At 36.8% G+C, this 20079-nt stretch overlaps 1 protein-coding gene across 1 annotated transcript in view; it reads left to right on the top strand.

The window, feature by feature from the left end:
- The window catches only part of RABL3 (RAB, member of RAS oncogene family like 3), a 60437-nt gene that overhangs the window by 26223 nt on the left and 14135 nt on the right, over nt 1–20079 (top strand). The window contains exons 4-5 of the mRNA XM_069070000.1: nt 2373–2487; nt 16154–16304. Coding sequence (XP_068926101.1) covers nt 2373–2487; nt 16154–16304 — 266 coding nt within the window. The remainder of the gene's footprint in view (nt 1–2372; nt 2488–16153; nt 16305–20079) is intronic.

The raw sequence follows: 20079 nt of genomic DNA, 5'->3' as shown, positions 1-20079 counted from the left end.
CAAACTCAGGTCTTCCTGACTGTTCACTATGCACTACCCCTTGTGCCTTCCCTTACTCATCGTAGGAGCTTAATAAATGTTTGAATTAAATTGAATGCTAAGACCCATGCTCAAATACTAAGAAACTTTACAGAATTCTCATTAGTGAAGCATATGGTCGTGGTTTCAAAAAAGAAACTGGTCTGGATGTGCAAATCTGGCTGTTTTTCTCCTGTATTTTTGCAGATGAAAGTCAGAGTAGTTTCTGGATTTGTTTTTATTTATTATTTTTGTATGCCTTTTATCTCCTTGGTAAAAAGCAAGTTCAGTAAGTTCAAGGCCAAGTTGATTCTTTTGTCTTTGATCATGCTTTGTATCTAGGAGGCACTTAAAGTTCATTAAATTGAATTATTTCTGTTCATTTTAATCTTTAATCCTAGTCATCAGCAAGGTCCCTTAATACCTTTTTTCTTATTCTTTCATTGTGTTTTTGGCATATTTCCCCAAATGCATATACTCATTCTTTTCATTCAGGCTGTTTTCAGCTCCAGACTCGTAAAAAAGCAGTAACACATATCTTGAGTTTTCTGTAAAGAGATTCAACAATGATCTATAAGCCTGCCCTAGGCAAACAGCATATAAACAAATTATTTTGAAGATCACAAATGGGCAAAAAATTCTGTCCTCCATGCTTTGCCCATTTGGAATTGATGGTACCACTGACATGTCGGGAGGGTATGACATTTTTCCGGTTTTTGTTCCCTTCTGGATTATGGACAAAAGTGTATAAAGCTGAGAGTTGAAATGTAACCTGTTGGCAGCCTAGAAATTTGCTTTGTTCTCTTATATCTTCAATATGATTTTTCAACCCCTCAAAAAAAATTAGGCCAGACCATTGAATTTATAATGAACAATAGCTCTTTCCTGTGAATTATAATCTCACCTATAGCTGTTGGTTATCAGTGGCCTTTTTGTCTTTCCCTGTCTTACTGGGAAAAGAAACAAAAAACAAAAACTCTTTGCCAGTTTTTTAAAGGACCTTGACAGATTCTACTTTTTGACTAATTCTACTTTTGCATATTTCTTAGCTTCATTGATCGTACATTCTCAATTTTTCAGATTTTTCTCTCAAATCCATTAATGTTTATACTTCTTAGATTTTTTCTTCACCCTCGTATATACTTTTTGCTGTTTTAAATTGAACTGAAATATAGTGTTACTATAGAAAATGTCAGTTCTAAATGTAAGAAGTTTTAAGAATGGACTTTTTGAACTAATTTGATCCAAGTCAAATGTACTAGATCTTATGAACTAAAGAATAACAGTCTCTTAGCCATTTCTATCCCTTCTGCCCCTTTCCTCCCTTGGCAGCTTGCAAAGAACTAGTTTTAGTGTCAGAAGACATTGGCTGGGGGTGGCTAGGTGGTGCAGTGAATAGAGCACTAGTCCTGGAGTCAGGAGGACCTGAGTTCAAATCCATCCTCAGACACTTAACAGTCACTAGCCATGTAACCTTGGACAAGTCACTTGACCCCAATCGTCCTGCCTTCCCCCCTCCAAAAAGAAAAAAAAAAAGACTTTGGCCCTACTCTCAGCCCCACTGCTTTACTAACTGACCATGGTCAAATCACTTAGACTCCTGAGCTTTAGTTTCCCTATCTGTTAAGTGAATATAATGATACTTATCCTAACCCTTCCACAGGGTTGTTGTGAGGAACATGCCCTGTAAACCTTATAAATGTGGACTATTATTTTTCTTATAAACCAATATCAGATTTAAAAGGTTTTGTGTTACAACATCACTTTTAAAAAAATTATTGTAGTATTAGTAGTACTTATGTATAGCCTTATGCTTTAAATACCTAGTAGGAAATCAATAAATGCCCTTTGGGTATAAATTCTTGGTTTCAGTCTTTTCTGGTTTTCCTTAATGATGAAGTGGTCATTGCAGTTATCGAATGTCATTGCCTTGGCCCTCACAGATCAGTGAAGCTATAAAAATGACATCATCTAATTACTTAAGGAAGAGGTTTTACATCAGTTTAAAACACTTTTTTTATGAAGGAACCTTTTCTTAGTTTTAGTGCATGGGGTAGAACCTGAGACTTTAAGGCCACAAGTGGCCCTCTAGGTCCTCAAGTGCAGTCCTTTGATTGAATCCAAACTTCACAGAACAAATCCCCTTAATAAAAAAGATTTCTTCAGTAAAACTTAGACACAGTCAAAAGCCTGCTTCCAAGGACCTAGAAGGCCACAGGTTCCCCATCCCTGGTTTAACATGTTGAATAAGATACTATGATTTTCAACTCATAAGGCAATTTCATATTGCAATTAGTGAAGTTTAGGAACAAAAGGAGCCATAACATTACGATTTTTTTCCTGTTGCATTTTAGGCATTATTCTAGTCCATGACTTAACGAATAAGAAGTCATCTCAGAATTTGTATCGTTGGTCATTGGAAGCTGTCAACAGGGATTTGGTCCCAAGTGGAGTCTTAGTTACCAATGGGTAAGTATGTAGTTTTTAGACAAGAAATTACTCAAACTTCAGATTGTTATCTTCTTTACCTGTTGCATTCAAGTATTAAGGTAACTTCAAGCATGTGCTCTGCAAAAACATTTATACATTTGTTATGTAAAGAAAAGGCTAATTTTTTAAGGCCTTGTTTTTTTATATTTGAACATCTAAGTTTTATATGAAAATAAGAGATGTCACATGACCAACAAGATGGAGGATTGACATATTGGTTGGTCATGTTACCAACAAGATGGAGAACTAGATCCTCAAAACATTTTCAGAATAGGAATTAGGTGCAAGAGATAATAAAGCAATTTCAGCTGTCTCCATGGTCTAGGACACCAGGAACCCTAATGAGGTCACAATCGAATGAGTTAATAGCACAGAACTAAGATGTTCACTTGTCACCTTCTGCCACACCCTGGCTAACCCACAGGCTGACAACAGAATTCACTTCTTTCCTCTCTTCCCTCTTCTCAGAGCCACAGAAAACCAAAAGGCAGAAGTTTGTTCTGCCTGGAACAAGAGTGCAGCAGCACACGTGCTGCAGATACACTCAGCCAGAGAATTGAGAAATGGAGAAAACTAGAGTAGCACACGTGTGTGACTGTGGGACACTCCAGTAAGCTGTAGTAAGCATCCAGTAAGCATCTAGCTGAGGTCACTTCTGTCACTCCAGAAGCCACTTGGGGCAGACATGGAGGCTGGTGAAATATAAATTTTCTAGTGTGGGTGGAGGCTGAAATGGCTTTGAGGTCCAACTCCCAGAAACTGTCAAAGGGGAAGTAGTGAGAAAATGAGCAATAAGGGAAAAAAAGATCGGAATTACCAGAAATTTCAAGAGGAAAACACTTGGTTAAAGACCTTGAGCATAAACAGATAAACTGACAGGGAAGGTACTGATAACACAAGGAAACATGATCTCCCGATCAGCTACACAAGTCCAGAAATCTGTGACTAAATATTGTAAGACAAAGGAAAATGAATAAAATCCTGATGATACAGAAGAACCAGTGGATTCCCAAGAAAGTAGCAGCAGCTCCTGAATGGTTTAAAAGAGAAATAAGAATTATAAAAGCAGAATTTATGACTTGCCCAACAGAAATAATTAGCAGGATAGAAAAATTTGAATCCAAGGTGACAAGTCTCACTGAAGAAACAAAAGACAGAATAACTGAATGGGAATGCAAATACATAGAAATGAGGGGCGGCCAGGTAGCACAGCAAGTAAGAGCACCGGCTCCAGTGTTGAGAAGACCTGGAGATCGAATCCCGGGCTCAGACACTTAGCACCCACCCAGAAACACCTGGCCGTGTAACCTTGAGCAAGTTACTTAACCCCAATTGCTTAGGGGCGGCCAGGTGACTCAGCGAGTAAGAGTACCAGCTCCAGTGTTGGGACGACCTGGAGATCAAATCCCGGGCTCAGACACTCAGCACCACACCCAGAAATAACTGGCCGTGTAACCTTGAGCAAGTTACTTTAACCCTGATTGCTTAAAAAAAAAAATACATAGAAATGAAAGACAACTTGGAAGAGAGAAAGCAAAAAGCAACAATGTTAAAAGAAAACACAAACTCCATACCAACAAAACAGGAGATGTATGCATCTTTAGGATTACAGATAACCTGACAAGTTAGAAAATTTGAACACTATAATGAAAAAAACACTACAAGAAAATTGCCTAGAACTTCTAAACAGGGGGGGGAAAGAACTAATCAAAAGAGTCAACAGATGACCAAAAAAACCTTATACTGCAAACTCCAAGACAAGCAGTATTGAAATTTAACAGTTCCAATAACAAATTCTACAAGCAACCAGGAGAAATGCCTTCAAATATGAAAGGAAGGAAATTTGAATAACACTATTTTGCACATACCATAAACTGCAGAAAGCAATAAAATTTGTTCCAAAGAGCCAAAGAGCTCAAGACGCAGTATGATATGATATACCCTGTAAACCCAAGCCTAACCAATAATAAAAAGATAGGCATGCAATAATGAGGCAGCCTTCAGAGCCTTCCTAGAAATTCATCAGAACTGACCAGATTATTTGCTTTGCAAACACCCGGGATGACAGATATACTAAGGTAAACAAATTCCACAGCCACGCACAACAGCAAAACAATAACAGGAAAACCATTAAGAGATTTCTTTCTAAAAGTACACAAGAAAATAACTGAAAGCAAACAGAACTGATGGTAGAGATGCAAACCTGAAAAGTCATGAAGCAATCACCACCCTGCCTTCCCATCAGTGGTTTTTGTTTTGTTTTGTTTTTGTGGGACTGAATTACAGAATGAGAAGGTGCATAAAAGAGGAGAAGGAAGGAAGAAAATAGAAGGAAATGTGATGAAGCTTAATCTAGGTAAAGGTTATCAGCCAAGAGAAAACTCCTCTCATGTCTCAGGAAGAAGACAGCCTAGAAGAGAATGAGTGAGGAAGCAAAAGAAGGGATTTGAAAAGAGGGAAATTTTGTTTCAGTGATAAAACAGGATCTCACTAAGGGAACCTCTCATGGAGGAAGAAAGATACCGTGTAAAGAGAGATGGGGACCTCTGGTTATAATCTGGGCACATGGGTATAATAACATCCAGGAATTTGATGCTTAGAGAGACCACTCAACCTGCCTCAGGGACAAGGGGAATTAGAGCTTGGGGAGGCAACACCCACAGTAGCAGGAGTGCATGTACCGAGGAAGAGTTCATGGCAAATTGGGGAGGGGGGGCAGGGGGGAGATTGCCATGGAGAGCAAAGGTTAATAATTAACTGCACATTCTGGAATATTGGAATATTCCTACCATTGGGCAATAGCTTTGTGTTTCCTGTAGGAATTGTTTTTTTCTACAAGTATACTGGGGGAAAAATCTACAAGGCCATAACATGGAAACTCTTTAAAAGAGGGAACCAAAAACTTTAACTCCATGGGGGTACAGAGATTAAAGAATGACTGAATAAGTATAAGACCTATGAATCAAAGAATAAAAATCTGGAAGAGATAGAAAGGGAAGATTAATAAAGAAGAGAATAAGGGAAAGAAATGTATTTTTAAGAAAAAAAACTTAGAAAATGAAATTTTAAAAACTAAATAAAACAAGTTGATGAAAAGGAAAAGGAATTTTACTTGGCTACTTACCTGAGAGGAGAAAAAAAAAGTGAAAAATTAAATAACTAGATAAAGGGGAAGGAAAAAAAAAAAGGGAACCAATAAGTTAAGCAAAACTCCAGAAATGGGAGAACGGTAACAGAAGGGAGCAAGGCTTATTCTAAAGGTAGAATAGAATTGCCTTAAAATAGATTAAACTTAAATACCTATTTTATGTTACAGAGGAAGAAGAGAAAAAAATCCTAATTTGGGAAAAAAAAACCAGAGGGAAATATAAACCTAAATCTCAAAACATTAAATGATAGATTTTTAAAATACAATAAAATGAAAAGCTGACAGTTTATATAAGAAAACAAAACTCCACAATCTGTTGCTTTCTTACAAGAAACACATTTTAAAAACAAAGACATACACAGAATAAAAATGAAAGGATGAAAAAAATTTCCCATGCATCAGATGAATCCAAAAAACACAAGGTGTACGCATTCTATCAGATGAGGCAAAAACAAATATTCAAAACTTTAAAAGGGATAAATAAAGAAACTGCACTATACTGGAAGGAACTATAGTCAACAAATCAGTATCATTATTAAATTTATATGCTCCAGTTAACTAAATTTACAAAAAAATTACTTGAACTATACAAAGACATGGAGTGATACGGTAGTGTCTGGAGACTTCAGTGTCTCTCAGTTTTGAATGAATCTAAAAAAAGAGAAAATATAAAATTGAACAAATTTTGTGGAGAAATAAGAGCTAAAAGACCAATGGTGTCTTCTAAGTGGGCCTGCTAAAGAATTACATATCCTCAACACTGCATGAAGCTTTTACAAAAATTGACCATGTGTTAGGGCACAGAGATAATACACATAAAATGTGAAAAGGCAGAAATAGCAAAAACCTTTACAGACCACAGACAGACACCGAAATGGAGACTTAACAGTGAAATCCTCAATAATGAGTGAATCAAAGATCAGAAACCATAATTGTGTGAAAAAAATTATAATGATAAAACAACATACCAAAATTTCTGAGATGCAGCTTAAACAGTCCTCAGGGAAAACATCATATCCCTTTAAAAATGCTCTAACAAAATAGAAAAAGAAAAGATTAATGAATTGAATATGCATTTAAACATTAGAAAGCAAACAAGTTTCAAATAAGCATAATAAAAGGATATTTTTAAAATTAGAAAAATAGAACTGGAAACAAAAAAAAACTCATGGAAATGATAAAACTGAAAGCTAGTTCTTTGAAAACCCTAATAAAATTGATAAAACTTAAGCCAAGTTGATTAAATAGAGATCAGAAAATTAAATCCACAGAGTAGCAAATGAACAAGGTGAAACCATAACAAAACTAGAAAAAATGATCAGAATCTATTATGTACAGTTATATAATAACTATAATAAAACTGACAGCACACACAAATTGTGGGATTTCTTCAAAACGTCAAATACACAACCTAACAGAAGACAAATGCAAAACAACAGAAGAGAAATAAAAACCCCCTTGAGGAAAGGAAACAAGAACTAGCTGTAAAGAAACTGCTGAAGAAAAAATTCCTGATCCTGGTGGATTCACAGCAGAATTCTATCAAACTTTTAATGAGCAATTAGTACCAATACTACATAAATTATTCTCAAGAATGGAGAAAGAAAGCACCATAAGGAATTCCTTTTATGAGAAAACAATAGTCTTACTATTTAAAACTGAGAAGAATAATGCACAAGAGAACTATAGATAAATGCCACTAATTCATATTGATTCAAAAAAATTAAATAGAATTTTGTCATATAGTTTACAATGAATCATCTAAGAAACCATTCATGATGCCTGAGTTGGATTTATACCAGGGATGATTCAGCACTAGAAAAATAATCTACATAATTAATCATATTAAAACAAAAATCTAAAACTAAATTATCTCAGCAGACTGACAGAGTACAATGCTCCTTTATGCTAAAAAATCTACTAAGTCTAGATAAAAGATGAGATAAAACTATCTTAATCTGTTGATGATATGATGGTTTATTTAGAAAATCCTAGGAAATCAGCAAAGTTATTGAGCCAGTTAAAAACTTTGTCAACACTGCAGACTACAAAATAAACCCTCAAAAATCAACAGCATTTTTCAATAATAATAACAGAACCTAAAGGCAATAATAGAAAAGGAAATTCCATTCCAAGTAGCTACAGAATGTATAAAGCATCTGCGGATCAGTTTAACAGAGCAGACATTACACATATAGATTCAGCTACAAAGTGCTCTTTAAAGAAATAAGAAACAGAGGTGGCTAGGTGATACAGTGAATAGAGCACCAGCCCTGAAGTCAGGAGGACCCGAGTTCAAATCCGGCTTCAGACATGTAACACAAAAAAACTAGCCGCGTGACCTTGGGCAAGTCACTTAACCCCAATTGCCCTACCTCCCCCCCTCCAAAAAAAAAAAGAAATAAGAAACAATTTGAGCAGCTGAAGGAATATACAGTACTTTTAGCAGGACTATGCCAATATAATAAGAATGACCATACTACTAGAGTAAATTTAGTCTTAGTGTTTTACCAATCAAATTATGAAAGGGATACGTTATAGAATCCAGTATAATAAAAGCAAATTCACTTGGAAAAATAAAAGACCTAGAATATCAAGGATAATGATGAAAAGAGAGAGATCAAGGAGGAACAGCACTTGCAGATCTCAAACTGTATCATAAAGCAGCAACCATGAAAAGTATCTCTTGTTTTAAAAATATAGAAGCAGATCGGTGGACCAGAATAGACAAGAGAGAATCAGTAACAAAGGAATTCAATAACTCACTGCTTGATAAACCAGAAAACATAATTTACTTAGAAAAGATCTTCCCAGCAAAATAGAACTGCTGGGGAAACTAGGTTTAGACCAAGAGCATACACCATATTCCATAATACATTCTAAGTGGATACATGACTTTAATATTAAAGGTTGTACCATAAAAAACAGAAGAGCAGTATGTTTACCTCTCACAACCATTGGCAGGAGACGTATTCTTAACCAAACAAGGGGATGGAAAGAGTTGTAGCAGACTAAACAGATAACTTCAATACTTTGATTACATGAAATTGGAAAGCTTCTGCACAAACAAAATTAATATACTTAGGGCAAGAAGGGAAATAGTGGGATGGGGAAAAAACCCCTATCAAAGTTCTCTGGTAAAAATCGGGTATCCAAGTTATATATAAATTATATCTAATAGGCATATATAAATGTATGTGTGCATGACCAAAAGCCATCCCTCAATAGATAAGTGGTTAAATGTAAACAAATAGTTCTCAGGAAAAAAAAAAGAATTGCAAACTCTTAATGATTATATGAAAGCATGCTTGAAATCACTAATAAGAAAAATGTGAATCTAAATAATATTGGGGTTTCTCCTCACACCCTGAAAAGTGGCAAGGATGACAAAATGGTGGAAACAGTCAGTGCAAGGGTGTAGGAAGACAAACACACTGGTACATTGTTGGTGGAGCTATGAATTAATACAGTTTTGGAAAACAGTTCAGAATTTTGCAGATATCATGACTAGAATGTCCATACCCTTTGATTCAAAGATTCCGTTATAGGCTTATACCCCCAAGAAAGCCATAAGTAGGAAGAAAGTCCCCATAGACAACACAGTATTTTATAGCTGCAATTTGTGAGATAGCAAAGAACTGGAAAACTTCCTCTTCAATTGGGCATTGGCTGAGCAAATTGAAGCATGTGAACGTTATGAAATATTACTGTACAGTAAGAAATGACAAATGTGATAAGTACAGAGAAGTGTGCATAGATCTGTATGAAATGATACCAAGTGAAGTAAGCAGACCCATGAAAACAGTAACCATAGCAATTAAATAGAAAGAACAACCACAAAAAAAAATTTTAAATAACTGTTGCAGCATTATAGAGTACAAGTACAAGCATGGTTTGAGAGAAGAGATCTAAAAAGATAGTCCCACTCCATGCCTTTACAGAGCTAGGAGGGTCTCAAGTATTGTACATTGCTTGTATTTTCAGATTTTGGGGGATTATATTGATCAGTTGATGCTGATTTTCTGCTTTTATTTTTCTTCTTTAAAAAATATAATTTGTTTATAGGTTGGTTGTCTGGGAGGGAGAAATACTTGGGGGAATTATGTTCATATTTTTAAAAAAAGACATCTACTAAAACTTATTTTAAAAAACCAAAGTGTACTGTGTGGGCATATTAGCATGTAGAAGGAGCTCTTAGTTGAATACAACACTAGCAGTATGATCTTGGACAGTCATTTAAACGAGCCTTAGTTTATTTCTCTGTAAAAGGGGGATAACAATAGTTGCACTGCCCGAATCAGGGTTATTATAAGGAATTAGTGAGATGAATATATAATAGTGCCTTGTAACCATAAGGGACTATTATAACTGTGAGCAACTGTTGTAATTATTATCACCAGGATTTATTTAGAGGGTAAGGGAATGAGCATTTATTGATTGCTTACTTTATGCCATACTATGCTAAGTACTTTACAGATATTATCTCATTTAATCCACATAACAACCTTGTGAAGATTCATTTAGATCATGAGTATTAAAACTATAGCTCTTAAGAGAAATGTAATTATTACAGGAAAGTGTAATTTACAAAGACACCCTCGCTGCTATTGTTGGGGCTCAGACTTTGGAGGAGAGACCCTCTAGTGCATGTATTTGGTACCAACCCATTGTCACACAGGCTGTGGCTCCCAACCCCTTCACACCTCCTTTTTCCTTACCTGGGAAGATAGAACAGTGTGGCCAAGCCAGAAAGTAGAGCCAAAAGGGAAGATGAGAATGAGAAAGATGGAAAGTTAGGAAAATATTGAGGCAGAAAGAACGCAGCAACAGGAGAAAGAATGTGACCTAGTTCACTCTACTAAGTTCTAATACGTTTACATAAAATAGACCTCCTGTCTTCATGAAACTACAGTCTGCTATGGGAATAGGACCCTATAATATATCTTAAGCACATAAGAGAGCTGCAAGCAAAATATGTGAGATGTTCTTAATGATTAGTGGTCAATGCATATGAACAGTTTTCAGAAGAATTGCACATTAGAAATGACTGTATGACACTGCAAATCAGTAATAGTGAGAAATGCACATTAAAACAACTCTGCTTTACACCATGCAACTTGGCAAAGATGACCAAAAAGGGGAGGGGAGGGAATGGGAAGGAGTTGTTGGTTTGGAAAGAGTTATGGGAAAGCAGACATGTTTGGAGGAGCTGTGAATTGTTCCGTCCATTCAGCACATAAATTTGGAATTATTCAAGTTAAGTTGCTGAATGGTCTTCAAAACTTTTAGCTAAGGGATCGTACTATTGGGCTTATGCACCAAGGAAACCAAAGACAAAAAGGTCTAATATATGCATAGCCAGATTGTTTGAGGTAACAAAGAAGTGGAAACAGAATAGGTTCTCATTGATTGGGGAATGGATTAAAAATCTGTTATATGAATGTAATGGAATATTCTTCTGCAGTTAAGTGACAAATGTGACAGATTCAGAGAAACAGGGAGAGTTTTATGAGAGAATTGTCTGGGAGGGGAAGGAAGCAGAACTGAAAGATCCATATAATACACATTGATTACAACATTGTAAATTAAAAAAATACCCAAAAGGATTTGAACTCTGAACAATTGAAAAAAGTGACGAAAGATCCAGAAAACAGATATTGAAACACCTTCTCAGCCAAAAAAAGTTGGACTATTGGGTTAAAATGTTGTGTACATGATCGGATGTTGTCACTGTAGAACATATTTTTCTTTGTCAGAAGGTGGGATTCAGTCTAGTCAGGGAAAGCGTTTTTTGGAGGGGGGTGTCTTTTTCCCAGAGGTGACTGATGGGGTGACAAATTACATCAATAAAATATATTTTGAAAAAGTGAAACTTGAGGTAGGAGAAGGGAGACAGGGGAGGGCATTACTTGAAAGACTTCTTTAAGGAGATAATATTTTTGTCAGACTCATTAGTAGGGATTTTTCAGGTGTCAAGGAATGTAGCTGAGTCACTGTGAGTGCATTCCTATTTCTTTGTCTGTGTCCAGGAGACTTCAGTGAAAATATAACAGGGACATGGGCTTATCTGAAATGAGTTGTCATGGATGGAATTTTTGGTAGGGAAATGTGTTATGGACTAAAAAGGAAAAGGGGAAATTGAGGACAAATACAACACTTCAGTGATTAATAAGGCAAATCACAGTTTCACACCTTGTCTCTCAAATCAGTGCTTATGTTGGAAGTAAGAGTCAAAGGTCTCTAGCAGTAATTAGCCATGATGTGGTAAGAAGGATGTTAATGTTTTTAGAAGGTAGATTACAAACAGAATTCATTCATGTGTAAAGGCTGGCTAGTCATAAGGCTTTCAGATTTCTGAAAATTATTGCTTGGTATAATGTTTCAGTAAGTTTGACTATCCCTGATTCAGATATTTTTAAAAAGGAAGGGAGGGAGGGAGGGAGGGAGGGAGGGAGGGAGGAAGGAAGGAAGGAAGGAAGGAAGGAAGGAAGGAAGGAAGGAAGGAAGGAAGGAAGGAAGGAAGGAAGGGAAGGAAGGAAAGAAAAGAGAAAGAAGCTCAAGAAAAGGGAAAACTGTACTCAATTTGGCTATATTGACTGGTTTATTGATTTACTGACACAAACCAGCCTGAGTTGTCTTGAAACTCCATTTCTGCTGACTTAGTTTTTACTTGTAACATATTTTTTAAAATCTACACGTGGCTTATCTTTCATACATAGAAAGAACTTAGATAATGTGGTGCTCCATCTTCCTTTCTAGCAAAATGAAACAACATTTATATCATTCCTTTACCTTTGGATGAATTTAGTAAATAACCCTTTTGCAGACACCAAGGACACTGATGTTTTCTGATCATTTTCTTGGGGCTTGGATGTCAATACAAGTTCGCTTTCTAGTTACAAATTACCCCCTTTTTGTATTCAATCTATGTCCCCATTTTATAAGATCATAGATTTAGAGCTAGAAGGGATCTTAGAAATAATCTAGCCCACCTCCCTCCATTTTACAAATGAGAAAACCGAGGCTGAGGCCTGAAGACGCTTAGTGGCTTTTCCAGAACCACAAAGCAAGTGACAAAGTTGGGATTTGAATGCTGGCACTTTGAGTCCAGTCCAGTTCCATTGCACCCTTTTTTCCCTCCTCATTTGATAAATCTATTTTTTTTCTCCTTATCCAACTGTATAATCAGACACAGGTCATCTATATTCGATTTTCTTTTATTTGTCATCTCTGTGTCTAGGTGTTCTCTTAGTATGATCTCCATTTTTAATAGGTATGCATACACACACAGTGATATGGAGATACATCCTCTCTCTGTGATCTGTCCATTGTGCATTCCCAAATGGATGCCTGGTAGCCTGTCATTTTCCCTTATGGCACAGAAGTAGAGTAGCCATAGTAGGCCCTTGGATGTTCTCAGAAGCATAATGTGAATTTCCCATCTTGATGCTACACTGCAATAGATTATACTTTCAGATACTAGGATGTCTCCAAGTAGCTGTGAAAATGCTCCATAGCCAAATTTTGGGCATAATTCCTGGATGAAATCTTCTGAGTCAGTATTCAGGAGTAATAATAATAATAAACAGTTATATGTATGAAGCATATGCTTAGTAAGTGCTTTGAAAATATTATCTCATTTGATCCTTACAGCAACCCTGGGACGTAGGTGCTATTATCACCCCCATTTTACAGATGAGGAAATAGAGGCAAAAAGAGTAGCTAATTTGCCATACAGTTAGGTAGAGCCTGGATCTGAGCTCAGGTCTTCCTGATTCCAGGCCCAGGGCACTCTCTCCACTGTATCACTTAGCTGTCTAACAGTAAGAAACTATAAGATGCCTATAAATCATCCTATATTCATTGGCTCAAGCACTTTGACTCTAGGTTATCTCTTGGGCCCACAAAAGTCTAGTAGATCTGCATTTCTCAAACTTTGTTTCGTTAATCAGTCCACGATATTCTGCAGATATGTTTGGTTTAAATCATATAGCCTAAAAGTTGGCAGCTTATTGAACGAATTTATATCATTGAATGCACTACATAATCACTTCAGTGTATATGAGCAAAATATTAAGGTGGTGGGGGTTTTTTTGTTCCAACTTTGATTCTAGACAACTAAATAAAATCAGTTAAGTTTAGCTTTTTTTTTTTTTTTGGAGGGCAATTGGGGTTAAGTGCCTTGCCCAAGGTCACAGGGCTAGTTTTTATGTTAAGTGTCTGAGGCCGGATTTGAACTCAGGTCCTCCTGACTTCGGGGCGGGTGCTCTACTCACTGCGCCACCTAGCCGCCCCTCATAGCATTCTTAATAAAAAGTCCTCAGTCAATGCTTAAGCCATTCAGCTTTAGGTTGAAATCAGTCTCTTTCTAGCCAGATTTCTAACTTGGCAGTAGCAAACAAGGAAACACTCTTCTTTAATCCTAAATTCTCTGATTCTTTAATTCTCCTTTTCCCACTTTATCTGAGAGCATCTCAAAGAAGCACTATCATATTAAAGTCCTTGTAAACTTGCCTCACTACTGCTCACTACTGATTTGTTACCTAATCTCACTTCTGCCTGTTGCTGTACTTCCCTGATTGACTATCACAGGCATTACTCCAAACCTTTACTTCACACTTCCTATTCCATCAACCTTCCTATACCTCCCTTCCTTTCAGCAGGATTCAACACGTGCTATGCTGGGAAAATCTTAGAGATCACCCATGCTAAGTTTTCTCTTCTCCATTATTCCACACTTTTGCTCCAGTCTCAGAGGAAGAGGTGGCCCTTCTACTCAACCACACTAGCTCTTCCACTTTTGGATCCTTACCTATCTGTTCGAGGAGCTTGTCCCTTAAATCAGTTTCTCTCTTTTTACCTTTAGTCTCTCTTTACCCACTAACTCCCTTCACCATTGACTTCAAAAATGTCAAAATCTCTTCCATCCTTAAAAACTTCCACTTGACCCTTAGGCTACCATTGGTCTCCTCTCCCTTTTATAGCCAAACTTTTAGAAAGGGCTAGTTTCGCTTATTGCCTCCATTTCCCTCGGCTCAGACTCATCTCTCAGTCCATTGTAGCCTGACATTCTAGCCTCCCTCCCTCCCTGAAACTGCTCTCCACTCACATAGTCATCCCCTACTTCAGGCCCTCAGTACCTCTCTCATGAACTATTGCAGTATTCTCCTCATTTATCCTCCTATTGAAGTCTCTCCATTCCAGTCTGTCTTTTATGTATCTGACAAGTTGCTATCCCTAAAGCACGGGTCTGACCATGTCTCTCCCCTTCAGGGCCCTTCAGTGGCTCCCTAGTGCCTTTAGGACTAAATATGAAGGGTGATGTTTGGCATTTAAAGCCCTTCACAGTCCGGCTGATTTCACATCACTCTCCTATGCACTGTACATTACAACATATTGACGTATTACTGCTATTCCCTGCACATAATGTTCCAGCTCCAACTCCTCCCTTTGCATTGACTGCTCTCTGTGTCTGGAACACTCTTGTGCCGTACCTCTTAGAATTCTGAGCTTCCTTTAAGACACAGTCTAGATGCCACCTTTCTTGACCATGTTAGTTGTTCATTCTCTCCCCCTATAAATCTCATTGTCTTTATTTTGTACGGAGTTTGTGTTTTCTTTTTTTATAGTCTTCTTGTTCTTCTTAGTAAACAGTTGACTACCTGAGGGCAGGCACTGTTTGATTCTTAGTCTTTGTAATCCAGTGCCTGGTGCTTAAAAAGTGCTTGTTGAGTTGAATTGCATTAAGCTGAGTTATTTTGTTATATAATTGGATTTGTATAGATTGAGAAATTTATTTGAAAATGTGTGTTTTACTCATCCCTGTGTTATTCAGAACTATTAGTAGTAGGGTTTAAAAGATATTTTTTTAAAGATTTTGTTGGAACAGCTCTCCCTGTTTTATATGAAGTGAAGAGTTCTTCCACTAAAGAGATTTTTTTAAAAATCACTGAAGTAGATCCTCATTAATTTGTACATAAGGATACTTACTATCCCTATTAGGCCCTCAGTTGTTAAAGTAGCTCTGGAAACTCATAGTTGTAGCTCAAAAATTTAATGGGTAAAGAAATGAGACTTGGTAAGTGGTGGAAAATATAAGTGGATATGTAAAAACGGGGGACATAATGGCATCAAAACATAATCAAAAACACATAAAAGAAAAAAATGGTCATGGAAAGAAGATAGCTTCGTAACTGCCTCTTTAAAATGAATATACAGTCTTATATTTTTTTACTTATATTTTACAAATAAAAGTTTAGTTACATTTACAGCATATATGTGACTTGTTCTTCATGTTTATTTGTTATGCATTTGAATATTTGTACTTACTGATAGAAGTTGAAAGTATTTTTTTTTAATGAACAGGTAGATGGAACAGTGGCAAGAGTTGATTGGTAGGTAAATGATCATGAGGTGTGTGTGTTATCAGTAAAAATAAACACAGAATTTTTCTATTAAAAGTCTATCATTTTCACTTTTTATTATTATTTGTAACAGGGATTACGACCGAGAACAATTTGCTGATAACCAAATCCCCCTGTTGGTAATAGGAACCAAACTGGACCAGATTCATGAAACTAAACGCAATGAAGTTCTAACTAGAATTGCTTTCTTGGCTGAAGATTTCAATGCAGAAGAGATTAATTTGGTGGGTAATAATAATAATAATAATAATAGCTAACATTTATATAGTGCATACTATGTGCCAGGTGCTGTGCTAAGGATTTTATAGTTATTTTATTTGATCCTCACAACATCCCTGGGAGGTAGGTGCTATTATTATATCCATTTTACAGATTAGAAAGCTGAAGCCAATAGCACTTAAATGACTTGCCCAGGGTCACACAGCTAGTGTCTGAGTCTGGATTTGAACTGAAGTCTTTTGACCTCAGGCCCAGCCCTCTATCCACTGTGCCGCCAAGTTGCCCCGGTATTTCACGAGCAGATGTTGGTGTGATCATTACTGATATATGAATAATATTGATATATGATATAACTATCTTCATTAGGTTAAGGAACATTGAGGTATTATAGGTCATTTAATATAATGGATACTTAATAGTCCTCAGATGGATCAGTGATCATGTCAGTTTGGATTCTCTCTTCAGTGATACAGATCACAGCATGTCCCTGCCTGATCATTCTGTCTAACTCTTAGCCAAACTAAGTTTGTCACAGAGGGTCTACGCAATGTACTGGAGGACTTCCTTGATTTCTCCTAACATTGGAAGGATACTAGTGGAGTACTCTGACTGTCTGCCTGTCTTCCCTTATCTTTGTCTCATGACCAGCCTGTCTTTTCTTGTCATACGTTTCCATAATAGCATCTTCTACCCTTTGAAGTTTCTTCTTAATTCCTACCTTTTCCCATCTGTATGATGAAGACAGTATTACTTGAACCTTGAATTGTTGTCTAATTTACTTCCTTCAACTTATAGATGAGTAACCTGAGACCTAGAAAAGAAGTAACATTCCTGGTGTCACACACCTAAGTTACTGGTGGAGACATGACTATGCCCTAGGTTTAGCCAAAAGCTTCCTGGCTCTTGTTCTTTCATCAATAACCTGTATGTTTTGATTCTTCAGTCACTTATAAGTCTATGGTCATTCACCTGAGTAAGTTCATTCTCTTTGTGACAATTTATTAGACAGTTAACCCTGTTTTCTGGCACTTAGCAAGGTACATTGTGTGTAATAGGCCCTTAAGAAGCATTGGTTCTATCAAATTAACGATGCAAAGTGACCTATAGCAACAATTCCAACAGTATCCGCTGTGATAATTCACTTGTACATGATGAAAATGATGGGCTTACTATAATGAAGAGAAAAGCAAAGTAAAAATGTGTAGGTGCTTGGAGTGGGGGTGATGAGATTCATGCCACGGAATGATATGGACAGTATCACCAATTGTGTGCCTCAGTTGCTTCTGCCTTGAGTGAGTCAATTAGTTACTTCAGCTTTAAACTCTGGTGAAGGACAGCCAGGCATATCAAGGAAATGAATCTGTCCTAATCATTTAAACTCCTTTATAAACATCAGGGTGCTTACATAAGCTTTGAGGACCAAATATCACACAGTGGGATTACTAGACAAGCTGAAAGTTATTAGTTTTTCCCATGCGGTAATATACTGCAGATTACTGAGCCCCATTCTGAGCCAGTTAGCACAGTCAGGGCTTACTGCTAACAATACCACATGATACTGTTCCCTTCTAGGCCAAGCACCGTCAAATGGGGAAGAATGCACGTAGGCTACTCCTTAACCTTGGCCTGCATTTCTGCTGCAGATGCATTGTAAGGAGGATAGACAGAAATGGTAATGGTGGCTCTTTGCTAATCATATATCTCCAGTTCATGCCCCACTATAGGTGGATGAGTAGTTTCTACCTGATATCAGGTTCTCTGCAACTAGATCGCCTTCCTTCTAGCCCATTCTCTTGAATTGTTTATATTCTGTTTTGCTATGCAGTGTGGGCTTTTCACTTTAGGAATAGCAGTGCCACAAGCAAAAGCTCACTCTTAGCCTTCCTGTCTCCTTCATTTGTCACCATAGGGGATTTGGTATAAATGCCTGAAGAATCAGCACTGGACTTTGAAATATTAGAGGGCGGCTCCTGTGTAGAGTACAGCAGGTCCTGGTACTAGCAGTTTCAATATTACTCAATTTTTAAAAGTGCCTAGAAGAAAAATGGACTAAAATGAAATCCAAATTTATTTTATTCATGTGGTTCCTTTCGATTTCAATCAAAATGTTTTTGTGTTTACAGTGCCTGTAGGTTTCCCTGATTAGTCTAGAATATGTCATTCATCATTCTCTAACAAAGACTGGGCCAGTTTTGCATGTTTTTAGGATCTGAAAAACATACTCATCTGATAGAGTTTGAGTGCCTCCAAAGAGTTCACTCACTTGATAAAGAACTCTGGACTTTCGACAGTGACCAACCTCTGAAACTAACTAGTAACAGTAAATAGGAGGGCATTGAGCACCAGGGAAATGAAAATGAGGGAAGTTAACACCAAGAAAATAACACAGAAAAAAAAGTAACAGAAATTAAGGCGCAAATAAGCAAGTTCAGAGTCACCAAAAAGAGGAAAATCTAACCATATGAATGCCCTTATAATTTTATTGATCATAAATCTGTTAAATGATAAATCTTAAACCTGGCAAAAAAAGAAAAGAACCTGACAATGCAATTATGTAGTTTAAACAAGATATTTAAAGCTTATGTTTACGTTGTAAGCAATGAAAGAAATCAGAGTATAGTTTATACATAATCTAATCAAAGTACTTGAACATACTTCCTTCAGTAGTCAAAGATTTGTGATTTCATCTATGTGAGCACTCAATCCCTACCTGCCTGAAGACATAGATTAATGAGTTACTATGGCAAAAAAATTTATTACGTGCTAACAAACCCTCTGTGATGAACTTTCTCAGACTTAACCAGGCTGATCACAGACAACAGACATCTTTTTTTTGTCCTTATTAATTTGTTTGTTTACTTTTAGTTTACAAGATTCAATTCCCCAGTTCTTTGAGTTTGAAATTTTCTTCCCCCCCCTCCATGGTGGCATACAATCAGGTATAGGATCTGCAAATAGTTTCACATTAGACATCGGTCAGGTTATAATGAAGGATTGATTCGCGTGGAATGAACAATGGGAAAAAGGGAACAAAACCAAACAAGAAAAAGAAAGAGGGCAGGTAATTTGCTTCAATCTTCATTCAAACTCTGTCTTTCTAGTTCTTTCTCTGAATGTAGACATCTTCTCTCCATCATGAGTCTTTGGAGTTTACTTATAGCCCTGCATTTCTGAGAAAAGTTAAGTTCAGTCTATCAAAGTTGGTCGTCACACATACGTTGTATCTCTAATTGTGTACAAATTTCTCCTGGTCCTGCTCTTCTCACTCAGCATCAGTTTGTATAAGCCTCTCCAGGTAAATATGAAGTCCATCTGCTCTTTGTTTCTTATGGCACAATGGTATTCCATTACATTCATATACCATAACTTGTTTATCCATTCCCCCAATTGATGGGCATCCCCTTAATTTCCAGTTCTTTGCCACCACAAAAAGAGTTGCTATAAATATTTTTGTACATATGGGTCTTCCTCCCACTTCTATGATCTCTTTGGGATACAACCCTAGAAGTGGTATTGCTGGGTCAAAGAATATGAAGTTATTTATGGCTATACTGTGGGCAAAGTTCCAGATTGCTCTCCAGAATAGTTGGATCAGTTCACAACTCCACCAGCAATGTATTAGTGTTCCAATTTTTCCACATCCTCTCCAATATTTATCATTTTTCTGTTTTGTCATCTTAGCCAATCTGACTGGTGAGATATAGTACCTCAGAGTTGTTTTGATTTGCATTTCTTTAATCAATAGTGATTTAGAGCATTTTTTCATATGCATATAGATAT

The sequence above is a fragment of the Petaurus breviceps genome, unplaced genomic scaffold, assembly GCF_028583685.1.
Source record: "Petaurus breviceps papuanus isolate PSGF00001 unplaced genomic scaffold, PetGlider_PUasm1.0 90792, whole genome shotgun sequence".
Lineage (NCBI taxonomy): Eukaryota > Metazoa > Chordata > Mammalia > Diprotodontia > Petauridae > Petaurus > Petaurus breviceps.
This window is presented reverse-complemented; position numbering and strand designations above follow the sequence as displayed.